Source organism: Mytilus californianus, unplaced genomic scaffold (assembly GCF_021869535.1).
Source record: "Mytilus californianus isolate M0D057914Y unplaced genomic scaffold, xbMytCali1.0.p SCAF_17, whole genome shotgun sequence".
In the NCBI taxonomy this organism is placed as follows: domain Eukaryota; kingdom Metazoa; phylum Mollusca; class Bivalvia; order Mytilida; family Mytilidae; genus Mytilus; species Mytilus californianus.
This window is the reverse complement of record NW_026262659.1, coordinates 8,078,940-8,098,620: the sequence shown is the minus strand read 5'-3', so window position 1 is coordinate 8,098,620 and position 19,681 is coordinate 8,078,940. Positions and strand designations below refer to the sequence as shown.

The following is a 19,681-nucleotide window of genomic DNA, read 5'->3' as shown; positions in this document are numbered from 1 at the left end:
AAATATTGTGCATGCACATCTTCATATGATTTAATACATGTCCGTAAAGCTTTACTGAAAATCCTCCCACAGTATAGAAATATAGAAATGTACTTAAATGATTCAGACAGAAAAAGAAAATTCTCCCACAGTATAGAAATATAGAAAAGTACTAAACTGATTCAGACATACAAAAGAAAGTAACTTATTTCTCTTAAAAACATGTTTTGATTATATAACCATTCAATGTATTAATGAAACATTACCACTAAATCTTGTGCTTTTTTACATGTACAATCTTGACTAAGTAATTTGATTAAGTAGCTCCTAAGTCTTTTGTCATCTTTGATTATCTGACAAAATTTCTTTAGATGCTCTATGGCCTTTCCAGTTTCTGGTAAAGTTCCTACAATTAAAATATAAAACCTTATTAGTTCCTCCTCAGATCCATTCAATCAGGCGATTCTTCCACGTCTTTTTTTAGTGGGTCTTGTGAAATATTCTTATGATTTTTAAAATAGGTATCACCAATTGCAAGTTTATTAAGTTCTCTTTATATGGAATGCTACAATTTTCTCCAAATAAAACTCTACGTATCAAAACTATTATTCACCTGAAATGATGTTGATTTTATCAAATGAAATGTCAAAAGATGAATATGCAAATTACAAAGCCAAATTTTCACATCATTAAAGTCTGTAAACATAATTTTTTCCATCAAAAAGAAACAGGATGATAATTAGCAGAGGCCTAGCAACCAGCACTTAAAAATAGTCATTCTGCATTCGTTCCTTTTATTTTAAGGTATTGCTTTTGCTTTAGTTTTGTTATGTTTCAATTGCAAATGTTTCCATCGTTTATAAGAATTGCTGATTTGTTTAAACCCTGTAGTTCTTACTTGACAAACTAACTATCCTAGGATTCAGTTCAATCGTTTATAAGAATTGCTATTTTTGATTTGTTTTAAACCCTGTAGTTCTTACTTGACAAACTAACTATCCTAGGATTCAGCAAAGCTTGTTGTTCTATTGCTTCCACCATCTGCAAAATCATAGCTCTAACACTGTAAAACAAGGAGGAATATAAAATAAACTGTTCACACAGAGATATGCCCAACCTTTTTGTCATTTTGATAGTAAAAGGTGAATGTTGAAATTAAAACAGCAATGTTATGGAAAATATTCAAAGTCAATGAACTATTACTGAAGGTACAGGGGCAAACAATCTCCATGGAAATGAGATGTGCCAATTCTCATACAACTGCATACCAATTATAAATAGACCTACCACTAGTGGTTCCCCATAAACGGACCTAATCACAAACTAATACACGTAAACTAAGTAAAAGTTTCAAAAGTCAATAGACCATGACTGAGGGGGCAGATCCAAATAATCTCCATGGAAATGAGATGTGCCAATGCTAAGACAACTGCATACCAAATATCATTGACCTACCACCAGTGGTTTCCCTTAAACTGACAATCACAAACTAATACATTGTTGACGCCACCGCTAACGAAGCCAGTACCATCGGAAAGAGCATACCTAAGTCTCGCTTTTTGACTCTGTCAAGGCGCAACAAAACACGTTTGTTCTTCATGTTGACCAGAAACATGTAACATGAAGACTCGTTTTTCTTACAACCAATTGTTACAGTATTGGTACTTATAAGAAAATCTAGTTAAATAATTAAACTTGTTAAATACATTCTTCAAAAAAATGCTCCGCTGGGGCGCAGCTTGATACGACCGCAGAGGTCGAACCCTGAACAGTTGGGGCAAGTATGGACACAACATTCAAGCTTGATACAGCACTGAATTTGGATTGTAATTAAATATTTGACACAGCATAGGTTTCTCACACAGAATGAAAGTGGTCTAAGAACTTGAAAATTTTTAATTTACCTATTCAAACCATATCATTATTATTTGCTTTTATATATAAATCAGAAATAACCAATTTAAAATGGAAAATTTTAAAGAAAAAAAAGGAAACCCCCCCCCCATATTTTTTTTAACCCCATTAAGATTCATCACCCCCAAACTCAATCCCAGCTTTCCCTTTGTGGTATGGTACCTTGCAGTACAATTTCAGAGAGATCCATACACTTGAACAAAAGTTATTGTCTGGAAACTAGAAAAATGCTTGTTTTTTGGCCCCTTTTTGGCCCCAAATTCCTAAACGTTTTGGGCAATTACCCCCAAACTCAAACCCAGCTTTCCCTTTGTGATATGGAACCTTGCAGTACAATTTCATAAAGATCCATACACTTACACACAAGTTATTGTCCTGAAACTAGAAAAATGCTTATTTTTTTGCCCCTTTTTGGACCCTAATTACTAAAATTTTGAGGCAATTACCCCCAAAATCAATCCCAGCCTTCCCTTTGTGGTATGGTACCTTGCAGTACAATTTCAGAGAGATCCATACATTTGAACACAAGTTATTGTCTGGAAACTAGAAAAATGCTTATTTTTGGCCCCTTATTCCTAAATTTTTTGGGCAATTACCCCCAAACTCAAACCCAGCTTTCCCTTTGTGATATGGAACCTTGTAGTACAATTTCATAAAGATCCATACACTTACACACAAGTTATTGTCATGAAACTAGAAAAACGCTTGTTTTTTGCCCCTTTTTTGCCCTTAATTCCTAAAATTTAGAGGCAATTACCCCCAAAATCAATCCCAGCATTCCCTTTGTGATATGGAACCTTGTGATACAATGTCAGAGAGATCCGTACACTTACACACAAGTTATTGTCATGAAACTAGAAATATGCTTGTTTTTTGCCCCTTTTTGGCCCCTTATTCCTAAAATTTGGAGGCAATTACCCCCAAAATCAATCCCAGCATTCCCTTAGTGATATGGAACCTTGTGGTACAATGTCAGAGAGATCCATACACTTACACACAAGTTATGTCTGGAAGTTACAAAAATGCTTATTTTTGGCCCCTAATTCCTTAACTGTGGGTACCATAACCTCCAAAATCAATCCCCACCTTCCTTTTGTGGTATTTAACCGTATGGTAAAATTTCATTGAGATCCATTCACTTAAACTAAAGTAAGAGTGCGAAAACTAATGTGTCTTCGGACGACAACGACGCCAACGTCATACCAATATACGACCACAAAAATTTTTTGCGGCCGTATAAAAAACCAAGATGAAAAACTGGTTTCTTGAAAAAAGTCAATTGATGTTGTGTAATGTGTACATGCAAATCTTTAACTGTAATGTTCATATTTTATCAATGCACAATGACATCAAATTACAGAAAAATCCAAGATTAAAACTATCTAATTATCAATACATCGAGACTCTGTTCCGAGCATTCAAGTTAGTAAACTAACATAAAGTCATAATTTTCACAGATAAGCATCTCAATACACCTATATATATATGTGTTTATACCAGTAGATGCTCATTGTAAAGGCCATATGGTGATCTCCATATATTGGATTTTATAAGGTTGCAGCACATTATAATGTTTCCTTTTTCTTCATTATTATTTTTGTAATATGCATGTTTATATTATAACAACATGTCTTCTTGTCATACCACATACCTTATTCTGTGTTTAAACATTTCCTGGAAAGCTCTGAAAATAAATAAATTCTTTTATTGAGCTTCTAATAACAGTTCTAACATTCATATCGATTAAATATTTCATATATTTGAAATCAGGACACTTTATGCATTTCTAGTGGAAAAGGGATGGGAGGAAGAAAAAAGAAAGGAACAAGGATTTTGTATATTGTTCTTTTTTCTTGTCAGTTAAGTAGTTGAGGCATTCCTGCATGCCCATAAGCAATTGTGACAGCTGTTATAGAAATCTTCTCTTTCATATATGACAATTGAACACAATGCCCAAATCACACTATCATATTTCCATGAACTCTGGGTCAAAGCCCTAATTTGGCATATATATTTCAGAAAATTCACATCATAACGAACATGTGTACCAAGATTCAAGTTGAAGTGACTATAACTTCATGGTAAAAATTGCACAAAATATCAGAAGTTATCACTAGATCATTAATAATTTCTTCAATTGATATACATATTTATAGAAAAATCTTTATAATGCAGAGATAAAGTATATACTACAAAATCTGTTATTTCTTTATCTTACAAGAAAAGATCACGGAGTGTAATATAAGGTGAGTTGAATTGAAAAGTTATTGTATATAAGCAAATAACCAAAAGTATCACATAAAACAATGCCAGGGAGCATCTTGATTAATGATTGACAACCTACCAACAAACATTATTATGAAAAACCACAATAAAAGCACTTTTAATTTGACATATGGCTTTATATCTCAGAATATCTGAAGAAGGAATGTTGTTGTCTTATGTCTCAGCTTACCCAATATTCCTTTTTCAACAATTTTCTTTCATAATTACATCTTGCAGCAACTTGCAAATGAAAACTGAATAATATCCAACAACTGATATTGAAATGGAAACATTTGGCAATATTTTGTGATCACATCTACTTACTTTATTGCATGTTCATCTAAGGTACAATATAACAGTAAGAATTGTCTCATCCTGTCTTCTTCTGGCATATTATAGGGAACTAAACAGGTGTTAAACACTCTCTCTACTAAAAGTCTGAAATAAAAACAAAGTAATATACCTGTATGTATTATGAATCCAATTTCCAAATTTATGGTGAAGCTTAATCAAGACCCAACATAGCACTGCTTCATGAATGAATTGATATATATTTTATATGTCAGGGCCTTTTATAGCCAACTCTACAGTTGCCTAAGCCCTATAATTGCTTACATCCACTTCATTTGAAAATACAAGAAAATAAAAACTTAATGGAGGTTAAAAATAACATTTGCAGTTAATAGATAATTGACAGAAGCAAATAGCCTGTTTCCAGGTTAAAATTAACCCAAAAAGAATAAACAGCTGCGCCATGAGCGCATGATACGCCCGTCGTCTTGTGTGTGAATTTTTATGCAATAAGCATAAATAGTTTCTGACATACGGCGTGACATGCGAAAACCCCCCTTTTTTTTTTTACAAAAAACTCAATATCTATAAAATAAAATTTTGAATCAAAACCAAAAAGTATACAGATCTTAAGATTAATATAACTAAGAAGTGTGTAAAATTTTAAGCAATAATCATAAATCGTTTTTGAGATACGGCGCGACATGTGAAAACACCCCTTTTAAAAAAAAAAATCAATATCTCAAAAATAAAATTTTGAATCAAAACCAAAAAGTATACAGATCTTTAGATTAATATAACTAAGAAGTGTGTAAAATTTTAAGCAATAATCATAAATCATTTTTGAGATATGGCGCGACATGTGAAAAACCCCTCCCCCTTATTTTACAAAATACTCAATAACTCAAAAATAAAATTTTGAATCAAAACCAAAAAGTATACAGATCTTAAGGTTAATATAACTAAGAAGTGTGTAAAGTTTTAAGCAATAATCATAAACTGTTTTTGAGATACGGCGCGACATGTGAAAAACCCCTCCCCCTTTTTAACAAAATACTCAATAACTCAAAAATAAAATTTTGAATCATCACCAAAAAGTATACAGATCTTAAGATTAATATAACTAAGAAGTGTGTAAAGTTTTAAGCAATAATCATAAATTGTTTTTGAGATACGGCGCGACATGTGAAAAAAAACACACACCTGTTTTAGTTACTAAGTCCAGTAACTCAAAAAGTTTTAATCTTATTTTCACCAAAAAGTATACAGATCGTTTGACCATCATAAGAAACAACTATGTTAAGTTTCATGAAATTTGGATAAGTCATTCTCAAGTTACGGTGCGACATGTTTACACCGGACAGACAGACGGACAGACAGACGGACGGACGCCGGACATTTGTATAACATAATACGTCCCGTCAAAAATTTGACGGGCGTATAAAAACACGCAAATTCAATGCTTGATCCACTAAACCAAAGAATAACAATACATTTATTAGTATTAAATGTATGTTACTATAATATTACCTGTCATCACTACTTTGTTGATAATAATGATGGAATATCTTGTCTTTAATAAATGATACTTTCTCCACGTACGATTCCTCTACTTTTTCACCAAACGTGTATTTCTTGTATAGTTGTCCAAGTCCCATTAATGCCTCTCTTCTGACTTGGAACTAGACAAATAAATCATATTGATCATGTACATCATATCATGGCTGGTACGTATTTGATTATAATATAACAAATGAAACCTACCAATCATCAAAAGTGTAATGTATACACACTACAAAAAAAAATCTTTTTCAGAAAATACTGCATTTATGATTCTAAACAATCCGTACAAGTTATATTTCTCAGTTCACATAATCTGGCAGATGCAATAACTCAGGTCTTTACTACTTTCTTATCTAGCGGTCTCTCTTTTATAAAGCCAAGTAATTCTTCATTAATTATACTTAAATCTTTCTTACTTTCTTATCTAGCGTTCTCTCCTTTATAAAGCCAAGTAATTCTTCATTAATTATACTGAAATCTTTCTTTGCTACGCTGAGAACTGTGTTGACAACCTCCATACGAATGGTTTCCTCAGGATCATGGCTTCTTGATTTCAGTTGTTCTACAATATCTTTATTAGTTTCTGGGTGATTAATAAGGAAATATTGTGAGAACTGGACACAGGTCTGACGAACAGGTATACTAATGTCATTAAATCTGAAATAAGAGACAAACAGGTATCCTTTATATGTCATTATGTCTGAAAAAAGTCACAAATGTATACAACTGTCAGAAATTGAAACAAGACAAACAGCTATCCTATTAATGTCTTTTATTAAAGTCAGAAAGAAGTTTGAATTAGTTTCCATGCATTCCAGATTCCAAAACTCGTGCAAACATATAATTGACTTTAAATCAGATGCTCTAAGGAAATCCAACTAACTAATCAGTCTTCACTATAAACTTTTGAATCCACAGACTCAAAAGCTCAATTTTACAAAAATTGGGTGTTTTAGAGATGATTTTTACAGGCCCCAAAGCAATTTTACAAGCCTGGACTGGTGGTGGTTAAGTGTGAAGACTGATTACTAATGCCATTAGTTGAGAAGGAACTGCTTACCCTTCTGGAGCACCTGTCCTTAGTTCAACCCATGTTATTGGTAGGGTTTCTATTGTTCTATTTTCATTTCAATGTGTATTCTTATGTAGAATGTATTATCTGTTTGTTTTTATTTGGTCATTGTTATTTTGTTATTATTGGACTTGATTATTGATTGTCCCTTTTGTACCTTCTTCCCAGTTCTTTTTAATAAGTTAGTTTTGTAGTTTTACCTTCCCAGAAAACAAATCCAAAGTGGTCTATTTTGTTCTACAAGACTAGATCCCTCATCAGAAAACATCTTGGCTAAAAGTTTTGTTACTTGTTTTCTTTCACTTTCTTCATTACTCTGAAAAATTTACATATTGATAAGTAAAGTTGTCTAAATAAAAACAAATATTGGTTTGTTTCAATAGAATTTAATTATTTTTTTTTAATTCTTTAAAATCTAAAGCATGCCAGTTTAATAGCAGTGATGCAGCTAATCTTCAGACCTGTCGGACCTAGGGGACAAAAATTAAGAGGTTCTGGCAAATGACATCTTTGTGTCAGTCCCAATGACCGGCAAATATTTTTACTGTTTGGGGCCTTCAAAATTGAAATTTCTGTAGGTCCTGGTTACCTTGGCTTCCAAATCAATTATGTAGTTGAAAAGAATTGAAAACCAAAAGTTCTAATGACACATTTTATTGCCGGTTATAAGTAAACGTGCTGATGTAAACAGATTTCCATCTTCTCTGCGTTTATCCAATTAGCGAATGTCATGTGATCATAATTATTTTCTTATTTCTCTGGATTTATCATTACACATAGCAATGAATGAAAACGAAAGTAAATTTCTGGTAACAATATTGAATAGAAGCATGTTTTCAGCTTCTTTTTGATAGCTGAGGGATAATTCTGATAACAAGACTCAGCAAGTGTTATCAGGAAGCGTCCCTCGGACACACGGTTCATGCAATGGCGCTTCCAGACAGAAAACCATGCATTTAGGGCACAAATACGTGCCTTAACGAGAACATTGTTAGTAGTAATAGTACGACAAACACGGGTTTCGTCACCATATGACAATTGTCAAATTAGTGGTGCATGAATTAAAACAGTTGGAACAATAGATGGCCAAATCAATTATGAAGTTGAAAAGCATTGAAAACCTAAAGTTCTATTAAGGGACAACTAATGACCAGATTTGTGTAAATTAAATTAAACAAAAACAAGTAGTATGTTCGTTTTCTAAGAGTATTTTTTCATTTTAGTTAATGTGTGAACAGACATATTCGTTTTGACGTAAATGTAGCTTGCCACAGTCTCTGTTTTTGATCTAATTGTTCTTATGCCAATTAATAAGACAAGTCTTATCGGCAAGTGTAGTACAATATTCTCATTTATTTATTTGATGTTACAGGATAATTTAAATTAAATGTGGCCTCAGTCATTAAACCACCCCATGGTCATATCCTTATTTAACCTGGTCGTTCTAGTCAAGGTTTTAGGCATTATATCTTAATCCAACTGGGAAACTGGTTATTATTTTTCAAAATAAGTAGGTCTGGCAAACAGTTGATTGGACTGCCAAAACTGTCTTACATGCAGGACCCAATGTCTGACAGGAAAAAAAAATTATCTGCATCTCTGAAATTGTATATTGGAGATTTATGTACAGTTAAAGTACAAAAATATAACTCCAAATTTAAAATTATTTTGAAACAGAGGGGCGAAAAACCTGAAATGATATTCGAGGAAATTAGAATTTATGATCCTGCATTTCTGCTGTTTTTCTTTCTTTGCATCATACAATCACCCTATGCAGTTTCATATGTAAATTAACATGCATGTGTTTTCAACATGACCTGTCATTGTCAGTATCTATGTTATGAAGGAGATATAAATATATATGTAAAATAAATTATTAATAAAACAATATGCTTGTATTGAAAAAATACCATGGCATTCTTTCACATTTTTTTTTTTTGGTACTCTATGCATGTATGTATGTAGTTTAACAACAGATTTTAAATATAGACTTACCTTCAGTTTAAACTCTAGCTGGGGTAGAACTGACAGCAAAACATTTGGAGAAATCTGATTCAGTTCATAAATTAGGTCATAAAGTCTGTGAGATAGTTCACTTTCAGAACTTTTGCCCAACATCAAAGTATTGTTGAAAAACTGCAAACATACAACAAGAAAACATTGTAAACCAATCTAGCTGCAAAAAATTACTAATTACAAAATCTATAAAAACAAGAATGTGTCCATAGTACACGGATGCCCTACTCGCACTATCATTTTCTATGTTCAGTGGACTGTGAAATTGGGGTCAAAACTCTAATTTGGCATTAAAATTAGAAAGATCATATCATAGGGAACATGTGTACTAAGTTTCAAGTTGATTGGACTTCAACTTCATCAAAAACTACCTTGACCAAAAACTTTTCAACCCGAAGTGGGACAGACGAACGGACGCACAGACCGAAAACATAATGCCCCTAGGTGGGGCATAAAAATAATTTAGTCTTCATTTATGTCTGTAACAATGCTCTTGTATTTATTTAAAGCTACAGCATATCAGATAATGGGGATATTGTGTATCTATTGATATCTGATTATGGGGATATTGTGTATCTATTGATATCAGATAATGGGGATATTGTGTATCTATTGATATCAGATATTGGGGATATTGTGTATCTATTGATATCTGATAATGGGGATATTGTGTATCTATTGATATCAGATAATGGGGATATTGTGTATCTATTGATATCTGATAATGGGGATATTGTGTATCTATTGATATCAGATAATGGGGATATTGTGTATCTATTGATATCAGATAATGGGGATATTGTGTATCTATTGATATCAGATATTGGGGATATTGTGTATCTATTGATATCAGATATTGGGGATTGGGGATATTGTGTATCTATTGATATCAGATAATGGGGATATTGTGTATCTATTGATATCAGATATTGGGGATATTGTTTATCTATTGATATCAGATAATGGGGATATTGTGTATCTATTGATATCAGATAATGGGGATATTGTGTATCTATTGATATCAGATATTGGGGATATTGTGTATCTATTGATATCAGATATTGGGGATATTGTATATCTATTGATATCAGATAATGGGGATTGGGGATATTGTGTATCTATTGATATCAGATATTGGGGATATTGTATATCTATTGATATCAGATAATGGGGATTGGGGATATTGTGTATCTATTGATATCAGATAATGGGGATATTGTGTATCTATTGATATCAGATAATGGGGATATTGTGTATCTATTGATATCAGATATTGGGGATATTGTATATCTATTGATATCAGATAATGGGGATTGGGGATATTGTGTATCTATTGATATCAGATAATGGGGATATTGTGTATCTATTGATATCAGATAATGGGGATATTGTGTATCTATTGATATCAGATAATGGGGATATTGTGTATCTATTGATATCAGATATTGGGGATATTGTGTATCTATTGATATCAGATAATGGGGATATTGTGTATCTATTGATATCAGATAATGGGGATATTGTGTATCTATTGATATCAGATATTGGGGATATTGTGTATCTATTGATATCAGATATTGGGGATATTGTATATCTATTGATATCAGATAATGGGGATTGGGGATATTGTGTATCTATTGATATCAGATAATGGGGATATTGTGTATCTATTGATATCAGATAATGGGGATATTGTGTATCTATTGATATCAGATAATGGGGATATTGTGTATCTATTCATGATACAAAATCCTTACTTAACAAAACCCTAAGTAAAGGAACAGAGCTTATATTGATGTTATATTCATTTTGATGTCAGAGTGAGGCCTTCAACATGGTGCAAATGTTTACACTAGGCAAGTCTTTACTGTCACATTTCTAGTTTAAATGATTATCATACCAGGAGAGATGCATGTTAGGGTATACACAATTCATTTGTATACCACTTGTTACACAACAACATGGATTTTTGGAATACCTGTTTTAATCCCTATTCAATTTTACACCATAAATCTATACATCCCTATAATTAGAAATGATTTGTTTGGTTCTTTGGACATGTCAGGAGATAAATTTCTACTGTATACAGCAAAACTATTATATAAATAATATTATACATACTGCTTGTATATATGGTTCAATAGCATTACTGGATCTGATTAGTAGCTCCTTGGCAAGTGCATATGCTACTCTTTTCTGTGTCTGTAAGAGCAAGAGAAAACATAAAACAATTTGTCCATGTTTAATGATACAGTTTACTAAAACATTGAAATCTTAATATCCCCCTCCTTGAACTTCACAAATCGGTAAAATATAAATTTTACTGAAACTTTCAAATAGCACTTGGTAATTTATGATCAATTTTTCCCCTTAGAGGGTCTTATCGTGTATGTTTCTACTTTACTTGACAGAAAAAAGTCTGTAAGTTCTTGTCTTAAGTCACTATTCCATCATAATGTCCTTAAGAGGTGATAGCTTACCTTGTAGGGTTCTACAACATTTAACAAGATAATGTCCATCAGTTCTTGTGAAACAGAATCAGCCTCGGTTATAAGTGGAGTCAACATATCCAATACAAAGTTCTTAACTTTGCTCGAGTGCTTATCACTACAAACAAAAGTTGTATAATTGATTATAATAAAGTTTACATAGATGAATAAAATCAATTTGTCTCTCTTCTTTTCCCAATAAATGAAAATCTTTATGAAACATTTATGACACTATCGGCCACAATTTTTACACCACCTAATTCAATATGATCTCAAAGAATGTAATCTTTCTTGAAGCATTAAGTCCAGCTGTTCCATGTCTGACCTAATTCGAATAAAGAATTTGTTGTTTTACAAAGTAGATAGGCACTGGACAGAATACTGCTACCATATAATGATGCATGATGTCAGGAAACAACATTTCTTTTCTGCACATTTTTTTTGTGTATCCAAAAGCACTGTTTTTTTTAATGTTCTCTTTACACATGTATACACGTCTAATTGCTTTTCTTTTTTTTACTGTAATCTTGTGCTAAAGAACAATTTATACATTTTATTGATTACTCAGTAATTTGAACATATGAACAAAACAGTACAGTTATATCACGTACAGATTAAAATGACCTTTAGTGATGTTCTGATTAATCAATTATAATTTTCCAGCTGAACATACCTTACAATAGAAAACATGAGCTGGAACAAACTGCAGAAGATTTCTTGGTTCTCTTCCAGTTCGATACAAATATTAAAGGACTTGACCCATGCAAGATTCTACAATAATAAAACAACAGTTGGTATAACTTGGGAGGATTTTTTTGATGATCTCGATTTGCAAGCACACTTCACTGAACTTCACATTAACTATTATTTATTGTGTTTGTAGGTTTAACAATAATAACATCATTCATGGCAGTAAGTGATTTGAGGATGAAACATGAGAGACTGAGAGGTAAGACATATGATAACCCTTCAGCCTATACTTTACACTAAAAGTTGTAGTTTTATTGAAAATCTGAATTTTACACTGTATGTCTATGTAATATGCAGATTTGAAAGGTGTACAGACTATAAACAATACTGGACGGTAGCCAGGTCATTTTGCATTAAGAGGTGATAGTTTCATGTAAATATTGAACTAACAACCTCAATTTTTTTAAATCTTTGATGTACCAAAGAAAAGCACTTTAAATCTGTAAAAGGGGACAAATCTCACAAGCAATTATAAGTTTGGGTATGAACTTACAGAGAATGTACTTTAATATTACCATCCATAATAGCACCTGTTGCAATTAAAACCAGGAGGAAAATTTATCATTTCTTCAAAAACAAAAACGTAAATGCAAATAAAATTACAATATCAAAAAAAAGAATACTTAAATATAGTCTAATAAAAAAAATTCTGTACTTTTCTTCAATCACACCTTTATTTTGGGAAAACTTAATAAACTTCACAAGTTGTAATCAAGTATCTGTATTTAATATTTACCTCTAACAAGTAAAAATATCTCTTGAATGATGGTGAGTCAGGGTCTTCCAAACCTCTCAACTGTTTAACAAGGAATATAAAGATATCCTAAAATTCAAATATAATACATAAGCAATTTTCAAATGAAAGAAGAATGTGTCTAGGACACGAATGCCCCTGCTCAAGAGTAACACTTAATGCCCCGGTTGCCTATGGCATGGGCATTAAAAATAATTTACCTTTCTTCTCATGATGGCAGTTCTTCATACGGCTTTGTTTTGTGGCTGTAAGATATTTGTTTAGATTTATTATAAGAGAAGAAATCATAAACTATTTCCTAGACTTTTCCTGCCTATATATTCAGTGCCTATTTTCAGGAGTATTTCAATGAAAACAAGAATCCATTTTCCCACAAAATATGAGATTTTAATTTACCAATGACAGCAACAAACTGAGGTAATTTATTAGAGTATATTCAATAAAGTTGCAATGAAATTGTTTTATGCATTTGCAGTACAAACATGATCTTGCAGATAATCATTCTATATTTCAATTTAATATCCTCTCAATCAGTCACCTTATTTATAGTGCAATATGTTTAATTAATAGTCAGCTGATATTTGATGCATCTCCCAGTCACAATAAAGATTTCCAATTCTGTTCAAACGGTCATTCCCAGAAGGACAGCAAAAGCCCTGATTTCTTACAAACGCAATGGAAAAGGTCACCAAAATGTCACATCATACATCTTTACCTTCAAGTGTTTAAGATCCTTATAAGGAGCCTCAGGTGCAAATATTCTAAAAACATCAGCAATACAACAGGCAACCAGTAATCTGACATCTTTACTCTGGTGGTCCAGAAAATAATCTGTAGCTAAGTATACAGCAAGCCCAGAATACTGGTCGTTATCATCTTGTCCCATATCCTGGAAAGCCCTAGCTAACAACTGTCCAAAAAAACAAAAAAAAAGTTATCTCCCTTTGACATCTTAACTTGGATGTCCAAAACAGACAGGAGCCTAGTATCCTGTTTTTATCACATTAATGCAAGTGAATAATTCATCAGCGATGTATATTAGCTTATTTTGATAAAATTGAAACAAACTGGCTGCTATAAGCGAATTATCATTTCACGGTTTCACTTTCATAAATGATTGAACTAAAAAAAATAAATGGGGAATGTGTCCATGGGACACAGATGATGTCCCGCCTGCATATAAGGTTATAAAGGGACATAACTCAAGAACTGCAAAAGTGCAAATTTGTACTTGATCTGAGTTTTGTGTTAATAAGCATTGTTTATAAGTTTCATAACATTTGGTTGAGGCAAACTAAAGTTAGAGAACCGAAACGAAAAATTCAGCAATTTTTCCATTTGTAAAGGGCCATAACTCTAGAACGGTAAAAGTGACGCCACCAAAATTCAAACTTGATCTGTGTTTTGTGGTAATAAGCATTGTGTATAAGTTTCATAACATTTGGTTTCAGGCAAACTAAAGTTAGGGAATGGAAACAAATTTTGGGACGTACGTACAGACAGAGAAGGGTAAAACTTAATGCCCCCTCCACTACGACGGGGGCATAAAAATCCTATTTCAATTTTTTTACATTATGTAGCTAATGCCCCTTGAATGGTTTAGAGAAATAAATCTGTAGTATATAACCTGGCAATTAAGTCAAGTGGGTAACAGATCATGTATAATCTTGAATTCTCCCACTTTGTCATGTACTCTTGAGGTTTTTTTTTTTGAGGAGGGGAGGTGTAGATATATGTTATATAATGATAAATTTTAAATCATTTTGTGTGCATATAAAGTTAACATTGACCAATGCAATAGGACTAGGTTTATTTTTGGCTAAATCTTGATTGATAAAACTGGTTGTAGGATGACATGGTTTATCAAATCAAAACTGTCAACTTGTCAAGATTAATGATACATATCACTTGTTCAAAAAAAATTTACCTTCAGCCTTCGCACCAATTCCTCTTTTCCTATCTCTTCAGTAATATCTTTACACCCCGGAGGGTAAACTATCTTATTTGCTTTCCCACTCATGTTAGCACTTGTTCATTTACTACATTTAAATCTGAAATAAAAGAATAATTATTACTAAAAAAAAGTTCACAAACTGAAATTTTTCACCAGTTTGGCTAATTATCAATATCTATAAAAATAAAGATGGTCACCTGGAAAGTTTTGAGTTTTCCAATATACAATAAAATGCTCCGCTGGGCGCAGCTTGATACGACCACAGAGGTCGAACCCTGAACAGTTGGGGCAAGTATGGACACAACATTCAAGCTTGATACAGCTCTGAATTTGGATTGTGATTAAATAATTGACACAGCATAGGTTTCTGACACAGAATGAATGTGGTCTAAGAACTTAAAAAATTTTAATTTACCTATTCAAACCATTCATTATTATTTGCTTTTATATATAAATTAGAAATAACCAATTTAAAATAAAAATGAAGGAAATAAAAAAGAAAAAAAAATCCCTCCCCCCCAAATTTTTTGAACCCCCTTATGATTCATCACCCCCAAACTTAATCCCAGCCTTTTCTTTGTGGTATGATACCTTGCAGTACAATTTCAGAGAGATCCATACACTTGAACACAAGTTATTGTCTGGAAACTAGAAAAATGCTTGTTTTTTGGCCCCAAATTCCTAAACGTTTAGGGCAATTACCCCAAAACTCAAACCCAGCTTTCCCTTTGTGATATGGAACCTTGCAGTACAATTTCATAAAGATCCATACACTTACACACAAGTTATTGTCCTGAAACTAGAAAAATGCTTGTTTTTTGCCCCTAATTCCTAAAATTTTGAGGCAATTACCCCCAAAATCAATCCCAGCATTCCCTTTGTGATATGGAACCTTGTGGTACAATGTCAGAGAGATCCATACACTGACACACAAGTTATGTCTGGAAGTTACAAAAATGCTTATTTTTGGCCCCTAATTCCTTAACTGTTGGTACCATAACCCCCAAAATCAATCCCAACCTTTCGTTTGTGGTATTGAACCTTATGGTAAAATTTCATAGAGATCCATTCACTTAAACTAAAGTTAGAGTGCGAAAACCAACGTGTCTTCGGACGACGACGACGACGTCATACCAATATATGACTGCAAAATTTTTTTGCGGTCGTATAAAAATCACTTCAGTTTTATATATCTAGGTCCAGACATGCCTTAAATCTATTCCAGTTGGACAGGTTTATCTGTAGTATGAAAAGATAAAAGAAGTGTAAAAACAGTCGTATTTGCCATAAGGTTATGATGAACCTAAAACAAATGTACACTCTTCACTTTTGTAACATAATTTTTAAATATTATTTTATACCTTAAATTGCTTTTGTTTTTAAATTTTTATTCCATCAATTATAATTCTAAAGTTAAAATAGAATTATTATTTTTAAGTGCCATCTTCATTACAAAACCAGGCATATTCAAGGTTCATGGGACACTGGCAAAAGTCAGGTGAAGGTGTTCACCAGTAACTTTTCCTCTCAAAGTATAGACCAAATATCCAGTGAAATTGATTGGGCCAAAAAGAATTTATCATTTCCGAGTAACTTTTAGTTATATTATTACTTAGATTTCTACTGTATATTTTTGCGAATATATCAGTTGTTGAAATCACTAACTACAGGGTTCGTGAAACTTGAATTTTTTCTGCCAGACCAAGGACTGACAGAAAGCATACTTCTGCTGGTCCTTCATTTTCTGGAAATTATCACATAATTTGTAATATTAGATACTATAGTGGAAAACATTAGAAAACGCAATTTATATACTCTCAGGGTGCAAACTGGTATCAATGCAACACAACCAGAATCTTGGTATGGTATGGGAACCATTTGTTGTAGGTAGGGGTTAAGGATAGTTAAGCATAACTCTATATCTAGTGATATTGTTGTCTTTTTTCAAAATTACCTTTTTTTGGGGGTTATTGTCAACATAAGTTTCATTACAAACTTCTTTTATTATATTATCTAAAGCTTGTATGACCTCTGATTCGATTTCAGATGACTGATCATTTACTATGATAACTTCGTTCATTTTTTTGAACACATCTCTGATTTTTTGCTGACCTTTGCGGTCTTTCTTGCACAGTTTTTAACGTAATATTTTGAATTGTGAGACATTTTCAACCGGAAAGGAACTTTTTGGGGAGGGGAAAGAAACAGAAAAAATGATCGTATTTAATACATTGAAAACCATGTGATGATTCTAATCAGAAGCCCAGATCTCAAAAGTGCTTTCATAATATTAAAATAATAACATGAATACAAAATTTACATACATTACTACCGATGCAATCACCGTTTGGGAAAAATGTACAACTTATGGGGAGGAATTTTATGCCATTTTTTTTTGTAATTGGGAAATTTCTCTAGGGGAAAAAGTCGAATTTCTGAGGTAATTTGAGCCAAACAATATCACTGATATCTGTTGGAACTCCTATAGTATGCCATGTAAGAGCAGGCCGCTATAGACCTTTCCGCTTTGGGAATCTGCGACGCTTGAACTATTGACGTCATACAACAATCACTTTTCCTTTGTGGTGTCTTATATTTTCTATTGTGACAACTAAATTTTACAGGAACCTTTGTGAAGTCTGATAATGGCAGGCAAATAGCAATAAGGTGCATTACTCTGTCACACTACAAAAGATTGATCAGGTCAGGAATAACCATCAATTGGTTGATTATACTTAATTTCAGGTATAATCCACCATTTGACATATAATGAGAAACACCAATCATGCCAATTGAGGTATAATGTAGATTTATCAAAAAAAAATTTGAAGAGATATTGGATCATCTTTTTGCATTTACCATTCCAAGCTTTGATGACCACTTGGTGATGACATGTAATTGACTCTGACACTTAGTGCTGCATTTTGTTAGAAAAACCCAAAATCTAATGTGACCCTCCTTTTCCTACTTATAAATTCTTGAGTTTTCATTTACTAATCTTATTCCTGTTCTGTAGTCTCTTGCTTTCCATCTAGAATTACAAATCCTAAAGATGGAACTGATGCAGACTTAAGGAAACCAGTCGTGAATATCCATCAATTAGTGGATTATACCTCAACTGAGGTATAATCCACATTTTCACAAAACGCAGCACAGGAAGTTGCATGTCACCAATGTCATCCAAAAAATGTTTGTGATAAAAACTGCATTATACCTCAATTGGTGTATCTCATTATATGTCAAATGGTGAATTAAACCTGAATTGAAGTATAATCCACCAATTGATGGTTATTCCTGACCCGTTGATAGTCATGCAAAACAAATATATAACCCCCTTCAAACCTAGAAAGGTATTTAACCATAAATGTCAAAATTAACTACATATTTCACAAATGTTGATATTGCGACTTTCACAAAGAAAACTTTCAGTTGTCAACTGAAGTTACAAAAGTGTCTGAAAACAATATTTCAAGAACTTGCAGTGTAACAGACAGCATGTTGTTCAGGCTCTGCAACCATTTTGATGGTAAAATATGCAATTAATCATAGCAAGAGGTTTTAGAAAATAAAAAAAAACAGCGCCATTTTGATCCATTTGATCATGCGCGAATATTTTGTCTGGTAAGAACATTTGTTATTTCTTAAATATTGTTTTGAAGTTTTTTTAGATAAGAAGATATGCCATTCTAAAATACATTTTACGTTGTTATTCATACACAAATGGCAACAAACAAGGTAATCTTTATATGCGGTAACGGCGCCAAGTTTCCACCATTAATCGATGTTTTGGAATGAAATGTTAAATCAATTTTTATTGGCCAATCAACAGATACCGAAAAATACCGACGACATTCTCACAAAGTTAGCACACAACGTACAGATAAGACAAAGTTGGTGATATATATGGTTGTTATGGATGTATCTGTTGAGTTGTTACACTAATTGGACAAAGTCATTATCTAAAAAAAAAAGGTTTGGGGACTATGTATACCATCAAGCCCCGAAGAATTGGAATTCTAAGAGGGACCAACTGTGTCACTCGTCTCCCAAGTTGCACAAGTGTTATCAATCAAAGTTTGTGGCTCATAAAGACACAAACAATACAGCATTTAAAAAAAAAAAAATTTTGATATAGAATGTTTGTCAAGTTATGAATATTTGGGTATAACATTTATAGTACTTGTAATTTTTCCTTTATTAAAAAAAAGAGCTTTAAAAACAGTGTGAGAACATTATCAATCTGATAAAAAAAATAGATCTATCGTAACTCCCTTACTCGTCTTATGACCATATCGAAATCACAGATCTATAATCTAATAAGATTGAATAAGAAATACATTTAGGAATAGACTTTCTGAGCGTATAATCGAGCCTGTATTACTAGCTATATATGATTCAGAATTTTTGGTGTATTTAATGTTCATAGTTTGACAATCCGTTCTTCTCATCCTGGTGAACATAACTTAGATGCATTTTATAAGAATTTACTATGTGAACAAGTACATGCATGCCACATTTTGAAATTTACTTCGACCTTTTTGTGGTGGGGTGAGCAGCTGAGACATTGAGTACCCCAACGTACCTTTTCATATAGTTTGAATAACAAAAATACATACCCTATAATACATTTTGCT

The 19,681-nt window shown here is 32.5% G+C and overlaps 1 protein-coding gene across 3 annotated transcripts in view; it reads right to left on the bottom strand.

Moving 5' to 3' along the window:
* Nucleotides 1–18,861, bottom strand: part of LOC127726332 (sister chromatid cohesion protein PDS5 homolog B-like) — a 40,404-nt gene extending 21,543 nt beyond the window's left edge. For 2 of the 3 annotated variants that reach the window (XM_052233658.1, XM_052233660.1), the window contains exons 1-15: nucleotides 18,750–18,838; nucleotides 15,021–15,144; nucleotides 13,809–14,003; nucleotides 13,076–13,162; nucleotides 12,263–12,360; nucleotides 11,581–11,707; nucleotides 11,222–11,302; nucleotides 9,080–9,220; nucleotides 7,285–7,400; nucleotides 6,429–6,669; nucleotides 5,980–6,131; nucleotides 4,483–4,596; nucleotides 3,545–3,577; nucleotides 963–1,042; nucleotides 246–385 (exon numbers count right to left, since the gene is read on the bottom strand). In XM_052233658.1, the coding sequence (XP_052089618.1) occupies nucleotides 246–385; nucleotides 963–1,042; nucleotides 3,545–3,577; nucleotides 4,483–4,596; nucleotides 5,980–6,131; nucleotides 6,429–6,669; nucleotides 7,285–7,400; nucleotides 9,080–9,220; nucleotides 11,222–11,302; nucleotides 11,581–11,707; nucleotides 12,263–12,360; nucleotides 13,076–13,162; nucleotides 13,809–14,003; nucleotides 15,021–15,113 (1,698 nt within the window). In that variant the 5' untranslated portion in view covers nucleotides 15,114–15,144; nucleotides 18,750–18,838. Of the gene's footprint in view, nucleotides 1–245; nucleotides 386–962; nucleotides 1,043–3,544; nucleotides 3,578–4,482; nucleotides 4,597–5,979; nucleotides 6,132–6,428; nucleotides 6,670–7,284; nucleotides 7,401–9,079; nucleotides 9,221–11,221; nucleotides 11,303–11,580; nucleotides 11,708–12,262; nucleotides 12,361–13,075; nucleotides 13,163–13,808; nucleotides 14,004–15,020; nucleotides 15,145–18,749 lie in introns of all 3 variants that reach the window. The other variant, XM_052233659.1, reaches the window with a different exon arrangement.
* Between the last annotated feature and the right edge of the window lie 820 nt (nucleotides 18,862–19,681).